Source organism: Phyllobates terribilis, unplaced genomic scaffold, assembly GCF_046119375.1.
Source record: "Phyllobates terribilis strain yellow unplaced genomic scaffold, ASM4611937v1 Scaffold_2__4_contigs__length_985480577, whole genome shotgun sequence".
Classification (NCBI taxonomy): Eukaryota; Metazoa; Chordata; class Amphibia; order Anura; family Dendrobatidae; genus Phyllobates; species Phyllobates terribilis.
This window is the reverse complement of record NW_027362762.1, coordinates 864,274,915-864,299,094: the sequence shown is the minus strand read 5'-3', so window position 1 is coordinate 864,299,094 and position 24,180 is coordinate 864,274,915. Positions and strand designations below refer to the sequence as shown.

General features: G+C 40.5%; 1 protein-coding gene across 5 annotated transcripts in view; it reads right to left on the bottom strand.

The window, feature by feature from the left end:
* Nucleotides 1–24,180, bottom strand: part of LOC141234485 (integrin alpha-E-like) — a 356,506-nt gene that overhangs the window by 274,760 nt on the left and 57,566 nt on the right. For 4 of the 5 annotated variants that reach the window (XM_073668020.1, XM_073668018.1, XM_073668016.1 and 1 more), the window contains exons 2-4: nt 16,240–16,534; nt 9,444–9,586; nt 3,751–3,903 (exon numbers count right to left, since the gene is read on the bottom strand). In XM_073668020.1, the coding sequence (XP_073524121.1) occupies nt 3,751–3,903; nt 9,444–9,586; nt 16,240–16,460 (517 nt within the window). In that variant the 5' untranslated portion in view covers nt 16,461–16,534. Of the gene's footprint in view, nt 1–3,750; nt 3,904–9,443; nt 9,587–16,239; nt 16,535–16,786; nt 16,941–24,180 lie in introns of those variants that run through there. The other variant, XM_073668017.1, reaches the window with a different exon arrangement.

The following is a 24,180-nucleotide window of genomic DNA, read 5'->3' as shown; positions in this document are numbered from 1 at the left end:
GCAATGATGGGGCTGGGGAGAGCAATAGTGGGGATGGGAGAGCAATGATGGTGATGGTAGGGCTGGGGAGAGCAATGATGGGGCTGGGGAAAGCAATGACAGGGCCGATGGGGCTAGGGAGAGCAATTATGGGGCTGGAGAGAGCAATGATGGGGCTGGGGAGCGCAATAGTGGGGATGGGAGAGCAATGATGGTGATGGTAGGGCTGGGGAGAGCAATGATGGGGCTGGGGAGAGCAATTACGGGGCCGATGGTGCTGGGGAGAGCAATTATGGGGATGGGGGTGGCTGGGGAGAGCAATGATGGAGCTAGGGAGAGCAATGATGGGGATGGTGGGGCTGGGGAGAGCAATGATGAGGGCGCTGGGAGAGAGCAATGATGGGGGTGCTGGGAGAGAGAAATAATGGGGGTGCTGGGAGAGAGCAATGATGGGGGTGCTGGGAGAGAGCAATGATGGGGGTTTCACTGTGCTTGTAATGTAAAGCCTTGTATATTTTCCGTGTGCACATAGCCTTACAGTTAATTGGGAAGAGTAACAGAGACTGAATAATTTATGTTATTGGCTGGTGGAGATTATAGTTAATGGGGGGCACAGTGCTGCTTATCACTTTATATTTTGATTAAATGGGGGGGAGACACATGTGTATATATATATAATATATGTGCCCTTCTTATTTTCTAGGCTGGAGTTCATCGTGACAAGACGAGCCGTGGTGTGAGATGACGGCATGAAGGTCTGACGAGATGGAAAAGAAGCAGCAGAAACCAATTCTAATCAGATGAGACGTCAGCGGTAAGGGCCTGGATGTAAATATTATCAGGTATCTGTACTGTGTGACTTGGAGTGATAATATTACATGTAAAATCCCTTAGACTGCATTCTCACATTTGTGTGAAATGTCCATGTGATGCCAGATTTTTTTATTGGATGGTACATGGACTCGTAGGGTTTTATAGATCCATTCACACATTCATGAAAATCACAGAGCTGAGAATTAGATCTGTGAAGGTCAGAGAATGTCCTGTTCTGAACCGATTTTGAGGATTAGATTAGGACATGTTCAATGCATCTGTAAAACAGGGCAGCACACCGACACTGCACGCAGATGCAGGAATGTAGCCGTATTATGTATAGCACAGTCCCTTAGCATATAGTGTACTCACTTATTATGTATAGCATACTCCCTTAGTATATAGTGTACTCACTTATTATGTATAGCATACTCCCTTAGTATATACAGTGGTGGCCAAAAGTATTGGCACCCCAGCAATTCTGTCAGATAATACTCAGTTTCTTCCTGAAAATGATTGCAATCACAAATTCTTTGGTATTATTATCTTCATTTAATTTGCTTGCAAGGAAAAAACACAAAAGAGAATGAAGCAAAAATCAAATCATTGATCATTTCACACAAAACTGCAAAAATGGGCCAGACAAAAGTATTGGCACCCTCAGCCTAATACTTGGTTGCACAACCTTTAGCCAAAATAACTGCGAACAACCGCTTCCGGTAACCATCAATGAGTTTCTTACAATGCTCTGCTGGAATTGTAGACCATTCTTCTTTGGCAAACTGCTCCAGGTCCCTGATATTTGAAGGGTGCCTTCTCCAAACTGCCATTTTGAGATCTCTCCACAGGTGTTCTATAGGATTCAGGTCTGGACTCATTGCTGGCCACCTTGGAAGTCTCCAGTACTTTCTCTCAAACCATTTTATAGTGCTTTTGGAAGTGTGTTTTGGGTCATTGTCCTGCTGGAAGACCCATGACCTCTGAGGGAGACCCAGCTTTCTCACACTGGGCCCTACATTATGCTGCAAAATTTGTTGGCAGTCTTCAGACTTCATAATGCCATGCACACGGTCAAGCAGTCCAGTGCTAGAGGCAGCAAAGCAACGCCAAAACATCAGGGATCCTCCGCCATGTTTGACTGTAGGGACCGTGTTCTTTTCTTTGAATGCCTCTTTTTTTTCCTGTACACTCTATGTTGATGCTTTTTCCCAAAAAGCTCTACTTTTGTCTCATCTGACCAGAGAACATTCTTCCAAAACGTTTTAGACTTTCTCAGGTAAGTTTTGGCAAACTCCAGCCTGGCTTTTTTATGTCTCTGGGTAAGAAGTGGGGTCTTCCTGGGTATCCTACCATACAGTCCCTTTTCATTCAGACGCCGACGGATAGTACAGGTTGACACTGTTGTACCCTCGGACTGCAGGGCAGCTTGAACTTGTTTGGATGTTAGTCGAGGTTCTTTATCCACCATCCGCACAATCTTGCGTTGAAATCTCTCGTCAATTTTTATTTTCCGTCCGCATCTAGGGAGGTTAGCCACAGTGCCATGGGCTTTAAACTTCTTGACGACACTGCGCACGGAAGACACAGGAACATTCAGGTCTTTGGAGATGGACTTGTAGCCTTGAGATTGCTCATGCTTCCTCACAATTTGGTTTCTCAAGTCCTCAGACAGTTCTTTGGTCTTCTTTCTTTTCGCCATGCTCAATGTGGTACACACGAGGACACAGGACAGAGGTTGAGTCAACTTTAATCCATGTTAACTGGCTGCAAGTGTGATTTAGTTATTGCCAACACCTGTTAGGTGCCACAGGTAAGTTACAGGTTCTGTTAATTACACGAATTAGAGAAGCATCACATGATTTTTCAAACAGTGCCAATACTTTTGTCCACCCCGTTTTTTAGGTTTGGTGTGGAATTATATCCAATTTGGCTTTAGGACAATTCATTTTGTGCTTTTTCATTGAAGACAAATTAAATCAAGATAATAATGCCAAAGAATTTGTGATTGCAATCATTTTCAGGAAGAAACTGAGTATTATCTGACAGAATTGCAGGGGTGCCAATACTTTTGGCCACCACTGTAGTGTACTCACTTATTATGTATAGCATAATCCCTTAGTATATAGTGTACTCGCTTATTATATATAGCATACTCCCTAAGTATATAGTGTACTCACTTATTATGTATAGCGCAGTCCTTAGTTATATAGTTTCATCTTTTATTATGTATAACATCCTCCCTTATTACCTACCATCCTCTCTAGCTCTAGGGCTCACAGTTCAGGGATCATACTGTGTTGGGGTCACCATATTTTGCCCTGGGAGTTGAGGTGGGGCACAGTAGGGTCATTATACTGTGATTGTGGAGGCTAATGCAGAGGAATGCACCATGGGGGTATCATACTGTGTTTGGGGGATAGTTTTGTTGGCATGACACTTTATGGGGCAATGAAAGAGGGATCTAGGACTTCAGCAGGAGGAAAATTACTGTGTAAAGGCTGGAAAGTTGTGAGATCTGCTCTTCTGTGACCCCGACAATTATTTAAATTTTTTTTGGTGGGGGGACCCAATTAGAACTTCTGCTATAGGGCCCCATGATTCCTATGTATGCCCCTGCTCTTGTCATCAAATTTCGAGTTTCGAAAAGATGTTGTTAATCCATGTCATGATCCAGAGACAGTCAGGGGCATATGCCCGAAGTAGCAGTCGCATCCATCCCTGAGGAGCTCAGGGACCCCTTTTGGGCATAAGAGGACATCAATATCATTAATGCACATAGATTATAGATATTGTCTTGGAGCTCATGAGATTTGGTTTACCCCTCTGGAGGCAGCAACCTTTGCTTGACAGCTAAACAAGCCTAGGCTCTGCAAACTGTACCAAGCACAGTGGTTAAAAATGTAATAATTAAAATTAAAAAAAAATCCGTAATATAGATATTCTCTTGGCTTCACTTACCATAATAATAGTGATTAGTATATGGTGCATTAACCAGTTTTTTCAAATTGCCAGTGTTCTTAGCAGCCTCCAGCAATATTGGGATGGTGTCATTCATTCCGTTTCTTAAACTCCACATGGCCTTGATTAAACACGTCTTCCCAGTATTAGGCTCTGGATATTTAAAAGAAATTGGAGAAAGTTATTATGAAGAGAGTTTTTGAAATCACCTTTCCTTCAGGCTACATTGCTGCATTTTGCAAATCTTCATACGAAACCATGTTTGATAAATTTGGAGCATCTTTAAATATTAAACCTCCTGTCTAAAACTGTTTCTCTACTTATTACCAAGCTCCCTACTGGAATAGAAGGGAGACTTTGTAAAAACTGAACAATGTACACAATTCATAAATCTCGCCTGCTGTTCATTTAAAACCTTCATGTTTAGCTGGCCCAGTGAGATAAGAGCACCCCTATTCCAAGACAAGGTCTCCTTCATGGGGAATTGTAACTCCAAGCACACCCTGATAGCTGCAGACATTAAGGATGGAAAGTTTTAGTTTTCTTCACAGATTGCATTTCACTCACAAATAAACTTTCTTAAGCTTGTGTTCATATACAGCAATCACATTGCAACAGCAATGAGGCCACAAATCACACATGTGCGCTTTTGCTTCAAAATGGCAACGTTTTTAAGCTGTTAATTTGCACATAGTTTTCAGGGTCAAAGTGCTTTTTACATACAAAATAACGCAGCTGTTGACAACCAATCTGCACATAAATGCAGCTGCCTCTATTCAAAAGCATGAAAAAATTGTGAATGAGTGTCAGGTAATATCATAATGTCATAAAAGGGATTATAAGTTATACAGATCAGAGGCTGGGGGCATTGGATCACTGTCTGCACCTCCTGCTGGGAACAGGTAATTGAAGCAGGTTATCTGATGAAGAGCAGACATGGATTATGTATACAGAATAATTAACAGGTAGTTGTCAAGGTTTGATAACTATTTGTCCATTAATGAACCAGTCAGGAGCTTGGAAAAGCTGGGTGTGCATGTGTACCGGTGTGTTGCCCAGTGCAGGCGTTTCGCTGGCCTGGTAAAATGGTGAGTAGTGGCATCGTAAAGTGTGGTGTGGATGTGGGGACCGTGTGTGGGTTGCACTTAGCTCACTGTTGGCTTATTGAGATAGGTAAGTGGACGAGTGATTGGGATGTGGAGTCCCCCTTTATAGTAGCACCCGAGGAACATGTGTCGGTGTCGAGTGGTGTTTGTGACAGGTAATATTTCCATAAAGCTTATTTCTTAATTTTACTGCTAGAATCCAAGATAAGGAAGGATAGGGAAACTTTTCCTGTCCCAATAAGCCCTACATGAAAAAATCCAGTTTGGAGAATATATTTCTAAATAGCAGAAATAGTGTTTCATTTAAAGGAGTAGACCACTACTAGACAACCCCAGCTAAATCAATTTAAGAAAACAACTGAAATAAAAAGTGTATTCTCACCTCCCACAGCAACACCATTCCTTTGATGTCAACACTGATGTTCCTGAAGGGTGACGTGACATTATTGTGTTGTGAGGGGTGCAGTGTGGTAGTTGTTGTGAGGGTCTGCTGCTGTGCTCCCACTCCCTGACTCCCCACAAATAAAAGATAATGTCCAGTCTGTCTTGTGGTCTGCATGTACTGCACAACACTCTCGGTTTTCCTGGAGGATCCCATCAGCTTCAAGATTCCAGTCTCAGTTGCAGGCCAACAATCACTTTCAAACTCTGTTTCCTTTTTCATCAAAACAACTTTGACCAAAACTGAACTGATGAAAAAGTTGAGTAGAGACACAGCACTTTGTGATACAACTATCACAGTTTTAGCCTCCTTATGTGTCCCTCTCTTCTCTGACTCCTTTTCCACCAGGTGTGACTCACCCAGTATAGCAGCTTCCAGGAACTATAGGTGCATCCCCACCCTTTTCCCCTTCTTTGGAAGTAAATAAGGCTGGCTCCTCCACACCTTCTCTAGGCTGTAGGCCCAAGATGTTTAGGGAAGTTTCCTCGCAGTTATCCGCTTCTTCTTTCATCATGCTGCCCTTTTCTCTCTCTTCCTCTCGCTGCATGTCTGCTGACCTCCAGCCCCCAGGGCCCTGAACTCCTTCTCTTTCTCAATTGTACCTCCTGCACACGCTTGAACGTTACAACTAACACAACTCTACTCCCCTATCTGCCCCAAACAAGAAGTGCTTGTCCTACTTATAACACTTAGGAAAGTCCCTAGACCCAATAACTATGATTTCTACCTATTCCTTGCACTTCAGTGCCCCCTATCCTGAACCCCTAGTTCCTATCTAACCTTGTTCTATTCCTACACTTATACCTTATCCTTTCCCTATATTGTCTTATTAAAGTATATTAACATACATTTTCAATATTCCACCATGATACATATAATATACATTTCACATGTACCTGTTTTGTCAGGGAGTGATGCAGAGCGAGCGCAGGCATTCACACCCCCTTACAGTGTCACGTGTCCATTGCATCCACTCAGCAGGCACTGATTGGCATCAGCTTTACTATTTTGTAACGGATGTCTACCCTGGCAGAATATTGATGAGCTGCAGCCAAACAGTGGATGCTGATTGGCTGCAACAGACATGTGACACAAGTATGTCATGTCACAAACCGGGACTAACAGCAATGACATCACAGGAGCGACACAGCTTTGAGATGTGGGAATACACTGTTTTTATTTTAATTGGTTTCCTGAATTGATTAAGTTAGGGTTATCAAGAAGATTAAAGGGGTTGTATCATCATGTGTGTGCTGGAGCACACCTCTCTAACTGCCTTCCGTCTTTCCAGTTGGCGGGGCAGTGCGATAACGAATTGATTGACAGTTTTAACGGGCGGCATTGTCACACAGAACACTCAAACTCTGCATTCTCTGATGCTGCAAACATAGACATTTTTGCCTGTTTAACATTGAAAGAGTGACTAGGCACTGAAGATTGCCGGCTAGTATTTGATTTACACCTTAAGAGTCAACAGTAGCTTCAGACTATCTGTTAGACTGCGTTTCATAATTACAGATGAAATGTTAGAGAGACATATGGGGGCCTTCTATGATGATGATGATAATGGGGAGCAAGGGACCCAAATACTTTTTTTTGCACTCTATTGTATGTGTACGCTGGCTCAGCTCATGGATGGCATCTGGATTTTGGAGCTATTGACGCATAATGGGGTGTTTGGCCCAGACTTGTTGATATCAGAGAACCCCTTTAATAATGTCCAAATTCGAAACACAACCAGTATTATTAGCTGATGTGCTGCATATAATCCTTAGTTGGAGACTTCTGTAGGGATAAGACACAGTGTGATCATCTGCCAAACACTAGAGAGCATCAGCTGATGCATCCTCATATGACTGGGCTCGGCTCAGACAAAGTGCCTTTTCAGGAAGCCTAGTTATAAAGAGCAGATAAAAGCCCTTAAATAATCCTTTCAAGTGTCAGAAATCAATCCGGAGTGAAAACTGAATTACCTAATCAACTAAGCAATTTAATAACAACACTAACTTTAGGTGAAAGTCCGGTACCATCCCACTTAGCAGTTTGAAATATTATAACAAGCAAAACTTATCCAATTATGGACTTTGAAATAACATTTATTTTGCTTATATTTGGTAATATCATAACAAATGAGTCACGGGGATACCGCGACAGAGAGGGGCCAGAAGATTGCAACGTCTGGTTTCAAAAACTCCTGCACTGGTTAGAAGTTTTTCACCATCTTATTAAACAGTGTAGTTGTTTTTTCTTGCTAGCAGTGCAAGGGTTAATCTGTTCAGTTGAAGCTCCTGGAGCTTTCCTATTTGGATTGTCTCAGCTGTTCAGTGCTGGCCACCACCCTCTCCTATATACAGTATGCTCGCCTCTGGCACTTAGGAGTTGCCATTGTTAGTTCTTACTGCCTGGTGTGGAGTTGGAGGTGTAGTTCGTGGTTGGAGTTGGCGTTTGGAGATTTGTTCAGGAGATTGTTGCTTGGAGTTTTGTATGTGGGCACATCCTCATCTTCTCCTGTTTGGCTTCTCCTTCCTTTAACTCCCCTGTGCTCTGCTCTGTTGTTTGATGAGTGAATTTTGTATGATAGTTATTTTAATTTACCCCTGTCCATCTTCCCTTGTTTGTCTGCTTAGAGTTATCCTATACACTTTGGCTTCCAACGTCCTTGGGTGGGGAATGGGACAAATAAGGGTTGTTATTATAGGCGCATAGCAAGGCACTTGAACCCTGGCATCTCCACCTTCAGGAGTAATCTGAGGGACAGGGATAGGCTTGGGCACCCCTACTTCTAGGGATCTAGTTAGCACCCCAAGTGCCAAGGCACAGCTTGACAAAATGACAATTTTTTTTACTTGCTGGAAAAATGTACAAAAACTATATTTTTTATGTGCAAGCTGATCTTTTTAATCGAGTCATCCAGCGCACCCCAACAACTGAGCTGGAATACAAATAACCAGAGCAAACTCAGACATGCATACTGCAAAGAACTCTGGGTGATTTCAACTCTAGACTATACAATACACAATAGCTCAAAATGACAATAAGGAACCTTTTATTTAGATTGATCTTTTTTTAATCAAACTACCCCAAAAGTAATTAAAGGGTTTGCCTCAACTCGGCAAGTTATCACTAAACATGTGCGAAGCTGACAAAATTTGAATTCAGCAGATCCATTCAAATTTGGCATGTAAATTCAATTCTCATTGGCAAGTTGAATCTGCCCCCCAAAAAAGCTGGCTATGATGCTCTAATGTTTCGAAACTCCAAAACATGATAAACAGATGGGTCAGAATGAGGTTGAAAGACAATAAAATATCCTACTTACCTAGTCCCACACCGGACCCGGCCACCACAGCTCACAGCTGGTCCTCCGCTGACTTCCTAAGGCACCTGCTCCAGCTCTCACCTCCTCTTCACTCTTCTCCTTCGCATCAGATGCTTTCTAGGCCTCAACACACGTTATGACATTGTGCCAAGCGCAACCCCACTTGACCACGTGGTGCACGTCATGATGTCAGAACTTGCTTCAAAGCCTAGCTGGCACAAGAAGCAACAGCGAAGAGTGCATGGAGACCAGAGTGGGAGCTGGTGCCTTAGTAACCTAGAGGAAGACCAATGGGGAGCTGTAACAGCAGAGACAGGTGAGGCGAGTATAATATTTTATTGTTTTTTTTAACCACTTTCGGGCCAATATGAATCCAGAAAAATGTCAACTTGCTGGCAGTCAATTTGCTGGATTCATGCAAATCAAATAGACAAAATTTCAGATTTTTCCAAAACGACAAACTTTGGTTAATTTGATTTCTTTCAAATCACTTTTTTCATGATTAGTTATCACCTATCCATTGTACCCCCACTGATCCAGGAACCAGAAATGCCCCATTAGAATAAAGAAGTTGTCCCTCATGCACACCACTACTCCATCCATTGTCTATAGGACCTCTCCATCCTATGAGGGTCCCAACTTGCAGAATTGGGACAACCACTTTAATCATAGGAGAGTCCTGCGTAATCCTGCAGAAAGGTATTTGCTATGTAAAATCCAGACAGCAATTTGGTGATGTCAAATAGCATGTAGTTTGAATATTGCATCATTCTGCCCTACAGCACTTTGTACATATCAGCAAGATGCTACCAACATCCTCCATTACCTCTGAATTCATCATTAGTTAGCTCCTTCATTGTTCTTTGCAGGTATCTTTGCAGTCCTGCCAGGTCTTCAGTATCTTCATTAGTCACTGCATCAAAGATTCTGTCTTTTGTGTAGACATCTTTAGGATCCGTGTTAAGAGCTCTGTCAATATAAAAGTATTCTTTATCTAAAGACTTGGGTTAGACAGAGGTTTGACTTAGTAGGACAAGTGGTTTGTTAAACCTTCCAAACTGAACAGTTTAAAAAAAATGGAGACCTGAGCAATAAGGATCCAAACAACAACCCTGTATAATGCTTCAAACTCTCTGGTGGTCTGTGTCAATGCTCAACTATCAAGCTGTTCATAGTGGTCCAGTCCTTGAGGGCCCCGTAGAACATGAGGACCCCATGTAATTGGCTAGTTTGCCGATTCACCTTTAATCTGTCCTACTAACAAATGTAGATTAGCAAAATGCAGGAACAAGATCTAAGGGAGTATGACTGCAGGCTATGAAGGATTTGTCCCTAGTTTATTACAATGAAGACACCTAAAGATATATAGAAGCTGTAGACACAAAATAGTAGGATATATTTAATGGAAAATATCTATATAGTTTCATTTTCCTTTTAAATACATTGAACCAAAACACAACATAACAATTTCACATAAAAGATAAGTAAACCTGCAGCCATTTAATTAGTTCCACCATTAGAGAATACATAATAATTTGGGATCAAGTTCTTCATCAGAAATAAAGGAAGAACCTTGAAATCTTCGGAACAGAATAAGTTTTGTTTTGCTACAAACTTTAGATATCTATGACTTGTCTTAATGTTTGTACTGATAACACTGAAACAACCCCCAGAATAGATTCTAAAAACTTGTATCTATTAAACATGTAATATATTACAAATAACAAAAGATAAATATCTGGACCATGCAATAATGCTATATTTTTTATTTTTTGTGGGTAGACTGGGGGATTGGTAATAGATTGGTTTCTATCAGTCTTAAACCTCATTCAGACGTCCGTGTTTCCAGTTCATATGGTATCTGTTTTTTTTCATAGATACAACATGTACCCATTATTATCTATAGTGTGGTTCACATGTGTGTTTTTAAAGTGCCAATACAAATCTATGGTTCTGTGAACACATACAGCACAAGCATGACATCCATGTGCTGTCCATGTTTAACATTGCAAAGTATAGGAGAAGCTTTGCAATTTATTTATTTTTGGTGGTTGCAAGTTGTATCGAAAATATCTTGCAAGCCACAAGTGCTTCTCGGATTTTAAAAACATTTTTCAACCTGTTGTTATGAAGTATTCTAATTTACTGAGATAATGACTTTTGTGTTTTCATTGGCTGTAAGCCATAATCATCAACATTAACAGAAATAAACACTTGAAATAGATCACTCTGTTTGTAATGACTATATAATATAAAAGTTTCACTTTTTGGATTGAAGAACTGAAATAAATTAACTTTTTGAAGATATTCTAATTTAGTGAGAAGCACTTGTATATGCACCTTGCTGAGGAAACTGGCCACCTCTGATAGACAGGCAACAAGCAGTGGAATATAAAATTAGAAATCGCTCCATTCTCAAGAATTTTTAATAAGAAGTAAATCGCAAAGTTGCTTGTTTTTTTATAAATATCTTACAATTTTAACAATTTACGTAAGACAACCCCTTTCATGCCTCTACCTTCCTTCTTTGCTCCATTGTTAGTCATTAGTCAAACTATCAAGGGTCAGGTCTGATCACTAACACAGAGAAATTATTTATTTCTCTTAGTTTCTGATAATTTTGATATTATGCATTGGCTAAAGAAGAGTTTTTAGTTTGCTAATTTTTTTTTACCAAATTGAGATTATTTTAGATTAATGTGACAAATGTCTAAATAAGAGAGGTTTTAAGTGTCTCTCTGAAGTATCACTGTCTATGTACTTTAATTCTCACAAGGTAGTCTGATGCCTAACATCCAGTGTGTACAGGGTGCGGCAACAACTACTAATAACTATATTTAGTATACTTGGATAATTATTAATAATAATTGTCTGGCAGTAATAATGTAATCATCTTCTATATAATTATATTTCTATCATCTATGTTATAAAAACAATACAATTATATATATATATATATATATATCACAAAATAATTATACTGTATGTGTAGAGCTATTGTATTTGGCTAACTTTATAGGAATGTGCAGTGTAAAGGAAGGATTGAGGTTTAGTGTACTGATTTTTAATGATGTACCAGGATATAAACTCGTATTAATAACTAGTAGTGATGGAGATAAACAGCGGCTGAAATAAGTATTGAACACATCACCAATTTTCTAAGCAAATATATTTCTAAATGTGCTATTGACATGAAATTCTCATTAGATGTCGGTAACAACCCACCGAATCCACACAAGCAAAGAAATAAAGCACAGATGTCCAGTTATGTGTAATAATGAGAGATGACCCAGGGAAAAAGTATTGAATACGCTTCATACAAAAGCCTTTGTTGGTGATGACCGCTTCAAGACGCCTTCTTTATGGAGAAACTAGTTGCATCATTGCTCAGGTGTGATTTTGGCCCATTCTTCCACACAAACACTCTTCAAATCCTGAAGGTTTGGTGTACTCCTTCTCTGAACTCTGATTTCTTTGCCTGTGTGGATTGGATGGGTTGTTATCGACATCTGGTGAGAATTTCATGGCAATACCACCTTTAGAAATATATTTACTTAAAAAATTGGTGATGTGCTCAGTACTTTTTTTGCCCACTGTAGATTGTTAACCCCTTCCCACTAGAGTCACTTTTCATTTTTACCTTTTCTTCTTCCAATGCAAATTGTAGTTTTCAATGACACCATGCATTTTACCATATAACATAGTAAAAAATGGGTACAAATTCTAACTGTTGTGAAATGGTGAAGTAAACTGAATTCCACGATTAGTTTTGTTTGGATTTTTTCTTTTTTTATACACCAAAGTTACAGCACAATGAGCATCAGCCAAACAGAAAGCAAATTCTACCAAACAGGAATCCAGAAAAGTGACAGATGCATTATCCTGAGAAGTGAGTACAGTTTAGTGGGAAGATGGTAGAGGCAATTGTGGAGCAAAACTACTGGTACTCCTGAGACTGCAGTGGATTGGGCAGTGTCGCCCTGTACCTGTGGTGGACTGCAAGGTGTCAGTATAGCGTGAAATATTTAGAGGAGAAAGTCAATGGCTTGATTCATCAAGTCTGGCTTTGTTCAGGAGGGGGCGTGCTGAAGTCAGACAATTCTGATTCAAGAAGATGTGTGTAAGGATATGGACATGCTGCCCACGTTTCCCTCTTGAAGAAACAAGTTTTACTGTTGTGTGATGTGATATGTTATGTGGTTCAATGTGAATTTTAATATGTCAGTAATGTTGGTAATATGTGCAGTTTGACCATAGGGATACTTAGAGTTAATGTTTGGAATGTGCCCAGAGTAGGAGGGGATGAGTTAAAGGAAAGTGACGGTTTCCTGTCAAAGGGTCAGATAGGGCCTGGAGTGCATATTGAGTGGCCCAAAAGGTCCAAGAAGAGCAGTGCCACATTCTGAGGTGTCCCTAAGTGAGAGGAGACCGAAGAACAGGGTTAGCGAGATCCGGAGCATAAGTGACTAAGAGACAGAATGACCTTCTGGAAACGGGTCTTAGGAGAGGACGCCTAACCACAAGGCCCCGAGCTTATAATGCTGGAAAGTAATGGGCCTAAACAGGACTGAGTACATGGGCCGAGTAGAGTGTCCTGGATGGGAGTTCCAGAGCATTGGCTTTACCAGCCACACTGGCAAGCTGAAGGGAAACGAGGACATGGAAAGTAGATGACACTTGTTGATCAGGACTATGGTGGTGGTGAAGTAGTGAGAAACAGTGGACATAGAGAACCCTGGAGTAAACTACAAAGGAAGGAAAATGAGTGAGAAAATGCTTTGAGTTGCAAAGGAAACGTTTATAAGACTTTGCACCCACTATCCCTTGCATATATCCCCACCAAATCCCAGTTCAGTAAACTAGTGGTCTCCCTCACTGAACTGTGAAACATCTGAACTGTGAAACATCTGGTCCTGGCAAACCAGCAACATTGGCCTGCATGAGCATAGTGTCCTCACACATCAAGTCCACACACCCAGCCAGGGCCTCCACTTTCATGTAACGTGCCGAGCTGCCACAGACGAGTGTCTCACCCACGGGTATTGCCCTGCGCCACGTTACAGATGCACGCCTCTTCAGGATTTTGAAGCATCTAACGAGTGGTGTATGGTACTGTACTCTACGCCAGTCTCTGACTGGAATGAGATTCCTGGCATACAGAATGTGACAGCTCATCATGAATTAGACGACCTGAGGCGTCACACCTTTTCTCTGCCCTGCCCCAAGTTACCCATTTAGGTGGAGTTCAGGAAAACTGGAGTGAAGATGCCAAAAGTCACAAAATTTTGGAGCAACACCGAGCTGCGCCTAAATTTTGCAACTTTTCAAAGATTTTACACCAGAATTCTGGTGTGAAAGCTTTGATAAATTGGGCTCAATGTGCTGCCTCATGGGGAGCATCTGTAAGGGTAGCTGCTGCAGCCTTTGTGCAGGAAGTAGTAAAGAAAAACTTTGGTGATATGGATCTGTATTTTTGTGAGATCGTATTTAAGAATAAATGTAAAGCACTGCCATGTATAACCATCGGTATGAAAACTCCATTAATTCCACAGCTCTTTACAGATCATCACTGTCTCCATTAGGGCTCACAATCTAGATTCCCTATCAGTATGTCTTTGGAGTGGGAGTAAACTGGAGAACCCGGAGGAAACCCACAAACACGGGGAGAACATACAAACTCCTTGTAGATGTTGTCCCTGGTAAGATTTGAACCCAGGACCCCAGCACTGCAGTAAAAGACTTCTCTGTTAACTATAATGGCCTATTGATAATTTCTCCCAAGTTGCCCTATGCTCTCATCTGGAACTTGACAAGTGAGCGTCACAACTAGCCTATATTGTAGGGAAAGGCAACAGATTAATGACATCACAGTTGTGCACTATTTTGCATGTTACCAGGCTTCGCTCACCACTAAAGTCATATTCAACACTGTAATATTTACATCCTGTAAGCCGACCACAGGCACAACCCCATGAGCAAACAACATAATCCGTAGGCTTTATTGTCTTCACTAATTGAATGAACAGAAAGAATATAGTACAGAAAGAAAAAAGAAGTAGAGATGATAGTGACACAAAAAGTATACACCTGCAGCTATTACCACAAACTTTAATGAATAATTTACATAAAACCTTACGTAAACTTTATGCAGCTTCTCCTTATTACTCCTTAATATCAAATAGGACCCACACATAAATCTGAATTCAGCTCTAGACTTTCTTCAGATGAAAGTTTGAGAAATAAAAGATAAAAGGCCATGTTGTGTTGGTTGCAACAAGTGCATAGCTTTACAATTGCTGCTGTTACCCTGGATTCTATTTTGTGGGCCGGGGAAAGATCGTAAATCATTTCTAAAAGAGGAGTTTAAGTATAAAAATGTAATTTATGTGCTGTCAATGGAATTACCCAGCAGAAAGAGAAAAAAAGAAGAAAGAAAATTGAGGCAACAACTTATTGTTCTATTATTGTAAACACTATGAAAATCAGAAACATGAAAACTGCAATTTGGAAATGAATACGATGTTCTAAGAAGTTTTTATTTGTTTTGCTTTAATGCAAATAGCATCATTTACTTGCTGGAATTACTTACGTTTCATCGTAATGCTGACAACTTTTTGTTCATATTATGTATTTTTACAGAAAACATGAAGGATTTGGCACCTTTGGAACATTTGTTTGATAAAATGCATACATTGTTTGCTAAAAATCATTTAAAAAGTTGCTTCTGAAGGAGTCACGTCCTTTAGTTCTAGGTATAGTTTATTGACAGGACATCAAGACAGATTTTGCCACTAAGGCCACGGCCCCACTATCAGTATTCGGTCAGTATTTTTTCTCAGGAGTGGGAGACAAAACCAGGTGAGGAACAATCAGAGAAAAGGTATAATAGGAACAAGTCACCAATTCTGCATTTCTCACCCACTCCTGGTTTTGGCTCCCACTCCTGAGAAAAAATACTGACCGAATACTGACCAAATACTGATAGTGTGGCCATGGCCTTAGGGTCAAGCTACAGCATTATTGAGGTCTCACATGACTTCATCCATTCTATTCAGCATTCAATATGCAGTAGAGGGGTGTTTGCATACACACAGTTCATTTTTGTTAAAGTTTAGGGGAGATATCTAAAAAGAGTGCAAGTGAGCAGGCTCAACTGTTTCCTTATATCACAGAGGGTGAAGGATATAAGACCTCTGATTTTAGGATTGAAGTGGGGTTCCATTATTTTTAGCAAACTGGTATATACAACACCTCATCTTACTACATTTACTCTGACTATTTTAGGAGACCTACCAGAAACATAGCTAAGGGGCTGCAAGGACCTTCAACAAGCATTCTAGGGAAGGCACAAACACCAGTCTCCCTTGGTCAGATCATTAAGAAATAGGACTACGAGAAATAAATCTTTGCCCTAGGTGAAATAAAGCCACCACCTCTGGGGTTTACCAGGAAAGTGGAAAAGATATGGTTTTCACTGATAATTTTTAGTTATACTCAGTTAATATGGCCCATAAATATAGCTGTTTATTTTTGGACCATATCAATTCCACGATACTATCAATCAATGAGGACAATTGCCTCTATCATTCACAGATGACATCACATATGATAGATACACTTACTTGCCACCATTTCCTTGTGTCTGCCCCAAAAAGTCAAAGTTGAAGCCCATACTCGGAGAGATCTTGCCACTTTCTTTCTGCATCGCTGAATCCATTGGAGGTTTTGCATCTCTCTTGCCATCTTTTTCTCCTTTCTCAAAGGCAGCAAGCGAGTCCTTGTCATGAACCTCTAAAGAGAACTTAGGTCTCGGAGAATCGTCTTCAGAGTCTGAATTAGACATGGTATCTTCTAGGAGTTCAGCAATATGTCTAGAAGGTTCCTGGTGGAAAAGGAGTCCGCATCTGCTGCTAATACCTGGAGCAGAAAACAAGATTTAAATTAGAGGCAGATGGGACAATGACGCTGGAGCAGTTCTGTTTACCCACTACCTGTGAGTCACCTGTGCAGGAGCAGCAGCTGTCAGGTGTATACATAGGTAAATCAACAGCAGCACTGCGGTTAGAGGCACATTTGTGCAGAATGTTTAGGTTTATAGAGGTTATTCAGCCATTGATTTCTTTCCAAAAGCTCGTAATTCTCTAAAATTATAAACTAAGTAACACTTACTTTACCAATGCCAACCACTTCCAAGAAAAAGGTTTTCCATGTAAACGCTGCAGCCAATCACTGTAGTGTTGACCACATTATTTATGGGGCATCTTCAGTAGTTTCCAACTGTGCACAGGTATTGTCGAGCACTTATCCAAGAAACTTGAATAAAGAGACTACTCAAACTTGGCAGCCTTTTCGGAACAGTGTCCTCTTTCTTTTATTTGGCAACATGTAAGCACATAGTTTTTAAACTAACAAGCCATGTCTTTTTCCATTCCGGTGATACAACATTTCGGGGAACATGTTCTCATCCTCGTAGATGGACCACGTTTTTGGATTTGGGTACTGGATAAAGTATGGATTGTACTAGACCTTGTATGATTGACAGAGAATTCCAATTGAAGGCATCTGAAGTCGTCTAATATCCATGCACTGCCTTAACAACAGAAATTTAGGCTGTTCTTCTGTCTCCACCATACTTTACACCACTGTTCAGATTAATGAGACTGGTGGCTGATTTTGATTCAACACATGTAAAATGACAGCAAACTCCAATCAGCCAGAGAGGGAATTTTTTAATGGTTGTTGTCTCATATATATTAAAGAATTTATGGTGGGATCCTGGACTGCCACTTAAATGTGGGTATACAATAAAATAATATTTTTCCAGTGATCCTGCCAGTCCCTGTTAGTCTTTGTGATGACATCTCCTCAGAGGTCACATGCTGACTATGCTGCTGACATCACTAAAGACAGTGATTGGCTGCAGCGGTCATGTGCTGATAGTTGGAACATCTTCACCACAGCACTGCTAACAAGGACTGGTGGGACCAAAAGAGAGGTAGCACTAGAGCGGTGGGGGATTTACCAGGTGAGAAAATGTTAGGTCATGTAAGGACATTTTGTTATTTTTGCATTCTAAGGTTTTTGGCCTTTTTCTTAATTATAGACATCCCTTTAAACCTTTAAAGCCTTAAAAAGCTTCAAGATGGTGGCATATTATCTAAATCCAGATGATTTCCCACACTTCCTAATGTAGTAAAACAAAGACACATCATGTTCTCTTCCCCTTTGACTTTCAGCTGACGAGAGACAGGATATTGTCATGAATCCAGTCAGTAAAACTAACATATGAGCTCATGGTCTATGAGAAGTATTTAATCACTTGCCAACATGTAAAACTGAATTTTATCCAAATGACTATTACAGAGCAGAATATACAAGAGGAGACGGAATCCTGTGAATTCATGCATGATGCTCTATGAAACTATGAAACACTACAGCTTTTTTTTTTTTTTTTTAAACCAGGACACAGGAAATGTAGAGTTTTCCCAATGATACAAACTATTAAAAGTTACTAAAGTTACTAAATGAAAGTATTAACCTGGATGGTTCCCCTTCACACTCATATTAAAGAATAACTTATTCGAGGCGATTCATAAAGCGAACATTTTGAGGTCATATACAAAAGTGTTGGAAAGATGGACTAGCGGTTAGAACCATTTAAACCATACTTCATTTTTCTTTAATTGACTTATGCAATAAAAGTCTGAATAATTTCTGTGGCCAATAATACTCTTCATATTTACAGAAGTTTGCACATAGGATTTTAGCAGATCAAATTGAATGGTCACCGACGTATCAACAAACTTGCATAAGTCAATACATGTTTTCCCGAAAATAAGCCCTGCTCCAAAAATAAGCCCCATTTACAGTCAGGGTCAGCGTTGGGAGGGTGTGGGGGGAGAAGACTGGGCAATTACCCCGGGCCCCCACTCTCTTAGAGGCCCTCAGTGTTTCTATTTCAAGGTTAAGACTGCTTAAGAACCTTTGGTGACATCACGGTCATGTGAGCATGATGTCACCAAAGGTCCTTTAACTGTGGGAGTCTAGAACAGGGTTCCCCAACTTCAGTCCTCAAGGCACATCAACAGGTCATGTTTTCAGGATTTCTTTAGTATTGCACAGGTGATAATTCCATCACCTGCACAGGCAATAATTCCATCACCTGTGCAATAGTAAGGAAATCCTGAAAACATGACCTGTTAGTGGGCCTTAAGGACTGGAGTTGGGGAACACTGGACTAGAGGAACTGAAGAGGACACAGGCTTCTATGCAGGGGCAGCGTTAGAAGGAAGAGGGGGCAAAATAGACAATTTCTCAGGAACCCCATTCTCTTAAGGGCCCTCAACTTTCTATTCTGAGGTTAAGACTGCTTAAAGGGGTATTCCCATCTCCAAGATCCTATCCAAGTATGTAGTAGGTGTACTGATAATATTATTAGCAAATGCCTCTAATTAGAAATACAATTTAGTTTTTCTGATTCACTATGTCTCTTTCCTCGTGTGCAGGCATTGCAGGTATCCATGGTTACGACCACTGATATAGTGACAGCTAGTTGCTAGAGTTCATAACCATAGATACCAAAGGTCCTGCAATGCTTGCACAAGAGGAAAGAGACATAGCAAATCAGAAAAACTATACTAAATTTCTAATTGGAGGGATTTGCTAATATTATTATTATTATACCTACTACATATTGGGATAGGATCTTGGAGATGGGAATACCCCAATACCCCTTTAAGTACCTTTGGTGACATCACTGTCTTGTGACCATGATGTCACCAAAGGTCCTTTAACTGCAGGAGTCTAAGGGAACTAGGCTGGTATGTATCGTATGTGCAGTGTGTGTATATACATGTGTATGTATGTCCAGTGTGAGTGTGCATATACATGTGTATGTATGTCCAGTGTGAGTGTGCATATACATGTGTATGTGCAGTGTGTGTGATGGCATAATTATATTTGAATAAATGTTGATTTTTTTGGTCAAGAATAAATGTGGATTGTTGTTCATGGGAAACAAATAGGACATCCCCTGAAAATAAGCCCTAACCCATCTTTCAGAGCACAAAATAATATAAGACCCTGTCTTATTTTTGGGGAAACACGGGTAGTAGAAGTGAATATAAGAAACCTTGTAATATATCTTAGAGAAATCTGCTTCTGTCTCCACTCCTATATTCTTCTCCTCCCTCTAAATTTATCATTAACTCAGAAATGCAGCTAAAATCTGTCTATATGAGGAGGATAGAGCTGCAGTATGAGAGAGAAAGATACAAATGTAGAAAAATGGGGCTGCTGTTCTTTAGTATGTGTTTTATCACGCCCAGTGCTGGATTCATTGCTACACTGCTCAGTACCACGATTTCCTTCATGCCCCTGTTGCTTGTGAAAATGTGGTACAGAGACACAGAAGAGCAGTAATCTCTCATGAATCTGTGTTCTCTGTATGAGAAATATCATAACAGTGAGGCTTCACCCAACAGAATTTCTGCAGTAGAAATACTACAGCAAATTTTCTGTGGCAATATCCACACTAAATTTTAATTGAAATTGGTGGTGGATCTGCAGTGTAGACTGATAGGCTGCGGATGTCAAATCTCTGCATCATGTGGATGAGATTTTTTTAAAACATATCCACGATGCTGGTACCATAATACTTTTCCTGATGAAAAAATTGCTACAAATATGTCCCATGTGGATGTACCCTTAGAGATAGGGAACCCTATAGGATTAAAGTCATATAATGGCCAGAGATTGTATTCTTCATGTACAAGCATGTCAGCTTATTCTGAAAAGTCACCTGAAATGACAGGTTTGCTTTATGGTAGAATAGAAACAGCGTGAAAAAGGGAGAACTGAAGCATGAAAATCCAACTCACTCCTCCGCTCCTTAGCACTTGCTTCCAAGCTTAGTTGCAGTAGTTATGCACATGTAACAATGGGCAGGACATAAAAGAACAATTTGTATCCCAGAATGAGATATTTTTCTTCTTGTCTGTATATTCTGCATATTCTGTTCATGTCGTCACTTTCTGTTTTACAAGTCTTTGCTGAATTTGGATATTCTCCACTATTACAAGCAGAGGCTGTAAGGTAAATTATCACATCCAGTAACAATATTTACCTGCAGATATCGGCTTAATCTGCAGGTAAATAGCATTTATATAATGTCTGCCTGGATTATGTTCTCCGTGCAACCACTCACTTCCAGTCATCAGGGCGGAGCAGGGAGTGGTTACAGTCACCAGTCACAGCTTTGATCACACCTTGGAACTTTGATTGACAGCCTGTTCTGCACACACGCTGCGTACACACACGCTGCACACACACCGCAGAGTGCAGCGGAGTGATTACAGTTAGCCGAGTTGTGTTGCGAGTGGTGACCGTTACACTCTTCTGCATCACTCCAATGCCTGGAAGTGAGCGGCTACAGGAAGAATAAAACATAATTTTCTCTCTGTAGCCACTGCTCCAGTAAGCCAAATAAGCAGGATTGAAATGCCAGAGTACCTGCAGAGTACCCCTATATCTCTAGATCAGGAATATCAAACTCAAATACACAGAGGGCCAAAATTAAAAACGTGGACAAAGTCGCAGGCCAACCTTGATATTTATTTAAAAAAAAAAAAAATCATATTCGGTGGGGTCACAGAAGAGCATATCTCACAACTTTGCAGCTCTTCCAGAGTAATTTTCCTCCAAATGAAGCCCCTAGATTGACCTTTCATTGCCTCCATAAAGTATGATGCTAGCAAAAGTCCATCCCAAAACACAGCATGATACCCCCACAGTGAATTGCCCCACAGTGCCCTCCACACATATGGTATGATAACCCTACTTCTACCCCCCCCCTCAACTTCCCTAGCAAAGTATAGTGACCCTAACACAATATGATGGCCCAACTGTGATCCCCACACAGCTCTCCATTCACATTAATGGGCCTAAATACAGTATAATGGCCCACGCTAGCCCTCCAAACAGTATAATGGGCCCCACACAGTATAATGGGCTCCACATAGTCCTCCATACAGAATAATGGGCTCCACATAGTCCACCATACAAAATAATGGGCCCCACATAGTCCTCCATACAGAATAATGGGCCCCACATAGTCCTTCATACAGTATAATGGGCCCCACATAGTCCTCCATACAGTATAATGGGCCCCACATAGTCCTCTATATAGTATAATGGGCCCCACGTTGCCTTCCATATAGTATAATGGGCCCCACATAGTCCTCCATACAAAATAATAGCCCCACATAGTCCTCCATACAGAATAATGGGCTCCATATAGTCCTCCATACAAAATAATGGCCCCACATTGTCCTCCATATGGCATAGGGCCAAATATAACCACCCCGGGGGCCAAATTTGGCCCATGGGTCAGAGTTTGACATTTGTGCTCTAGGTACATAGCGTTTCTGGATGTGACTGGTTCCCTTTAATATGAAACTTTTAGGTTAGAAAAACTAGAGCTCCGAATCATTAAGACGAATGTAGTCATAATGAAGGGTGCACTGAAGTAAGATGAGAAAAATTTGTTTGTGTGCCTCTTAATGCATTTGTTGCATCTTTCATGTGCTGCTTCATGTAGAGTAAGCGACATTCAGTATTCTTGCCAGCAAAAGTTACAAAAACCTATGTGGAGGCTCATAGTGAGTAAAATAAATCTCTTGTTAGTTGAATCACAAGACGAGATAATATGCAAAATATTTTATTAAAGCTGAACATATGCTTTAACATAAGTATTTGTCACCAAATTTTACAATACCATTTCCATGTATTATTAAATAGATCTCTTAGACCTGATGAGACTGGTGTAATTACTTTGAAAATCCATGTCAGAATGGATGTATAATCTCGACATTAAAATAAACATTTTATGAGCCCAGCTGTAAAGTGAGGGAGCTCATGAGTCCAAGTATATTTAGTCCCATAAAAGCCTGACTGAAAGCTGCAGCTTGTGCTGAGCAGAATGAGGTCTCAGCAGGGAGGAGGGACACTAAGGAGCTGTCAGTCAGCCTAGATGAATTAAACTTTACACAAGCCTCATCAGGTTTATGAGATCTCTAATAATGAATGCAGTTTGTATTGTGAAATCTGGTGACAGATTAAGGGATGATTTTGCACTCTTTTTAAGGGCTCGCTGCCACTGCAGTATAACACAGCTGAGTGGTATCTGATCTTTTATCAAATAGCTCTCGGCCCAATGTTATATTATGGGGCAATGAAGATCTGCAATTATTTTCTCATGCCGATTCAGCTCACGCGCACCCATATAGGTGTATGGGCACGTATGAAACATCAGACTGCATTCAGATGTCATCCGAGTGCAGTCCAATTACTGTGGACGCCTGCAATGGAGGAGATGGAGAGATTACTTTCTCTGTCTCCTCCTGTGCTGTGATTCTCTCATGAGAGTGGATCGGAGCACAGAGCACTGACACTCGGCTCAGACTCTGACAATATTTGAGCCGACTGTCGTTTCTATAATCAGCCTGATTCTCTTGCATGAGAGAATCTACGTCAGTGTGACCTCGGCCCAATAATAGCTATTGTATTGAAAACAAGAGGTACACAGAATTATTGTAACCTTCAGTTTTACTAAACAGCAATAATAGCAGTGTGCAAAGTATGATAAAACCCAAATAATTGATAGAATAATCATTTTCGATTTACAGAATATGGACGTACCACACCCTTTGTAAAATATTCTCCTTTTTTTTAAAGCTGCAATACATATTTTCCATGCATGCAGGTTACATAAACATTTTCCTGGAAGGTCATAACTTAGGCCTTTCCTGTGCCATGGAAGCTTGTCGGTCATGTATGGAAAGTATCCAGAGAGGTGCTCATCATGGTAAATTCATTGTTTTCTTTCCACAGTTCATCTTTCATTAAGATAATTTATACAAGAAGACGTTAGGATCCTAAGTATAGTAATATAAATGTTATTCACACGGGATGGGACAGATTTGTCATAAGGTATGACTGTTATCAGGTACAGCGGGGGTTGAGGAGTTGCTCTTTTCATACATGGCAGATAATATCAAAGTTTATACTTTAGCGATATGCCATCAGTGGGAAATGTAGAAAAGTCCTTTAAAATCTCTATGTTTAAGAGGCATCTCTTCTGGTGTACGTTCGATGAAAATGGTAATCCAGGTTGGACAAACTGGACGAATTCCCCTGTCCTACTTAAAATATTAAAATACCCTCTGTCCTATCTTCTTAAACTCTATCCAACAAGTAATATATTATCTTCTGTCCTTGGCTATATTATGCGCTCCCTTGCCTGTGATGTTTGGCACGTTGGGCAACCTGGTTCAGAGAACTTCCAAACAAAAGAGTATAAAGTCTAAGCTCACGGTCAAAAGTGCCATAGGCTTCAATGCTTAGAGAGGAGAACATGGAGCCTAAATCTGCCAACCTGGAGACAGAGGGCACAATATGACGCCAAGACGCCCTTTCTAAATACAAGTAACCCAGATACATTACTTCACTTGATTACAGCATGGCTCTTATATTTAATATGTGGGCTTTGATAAGCTGCATTTTTG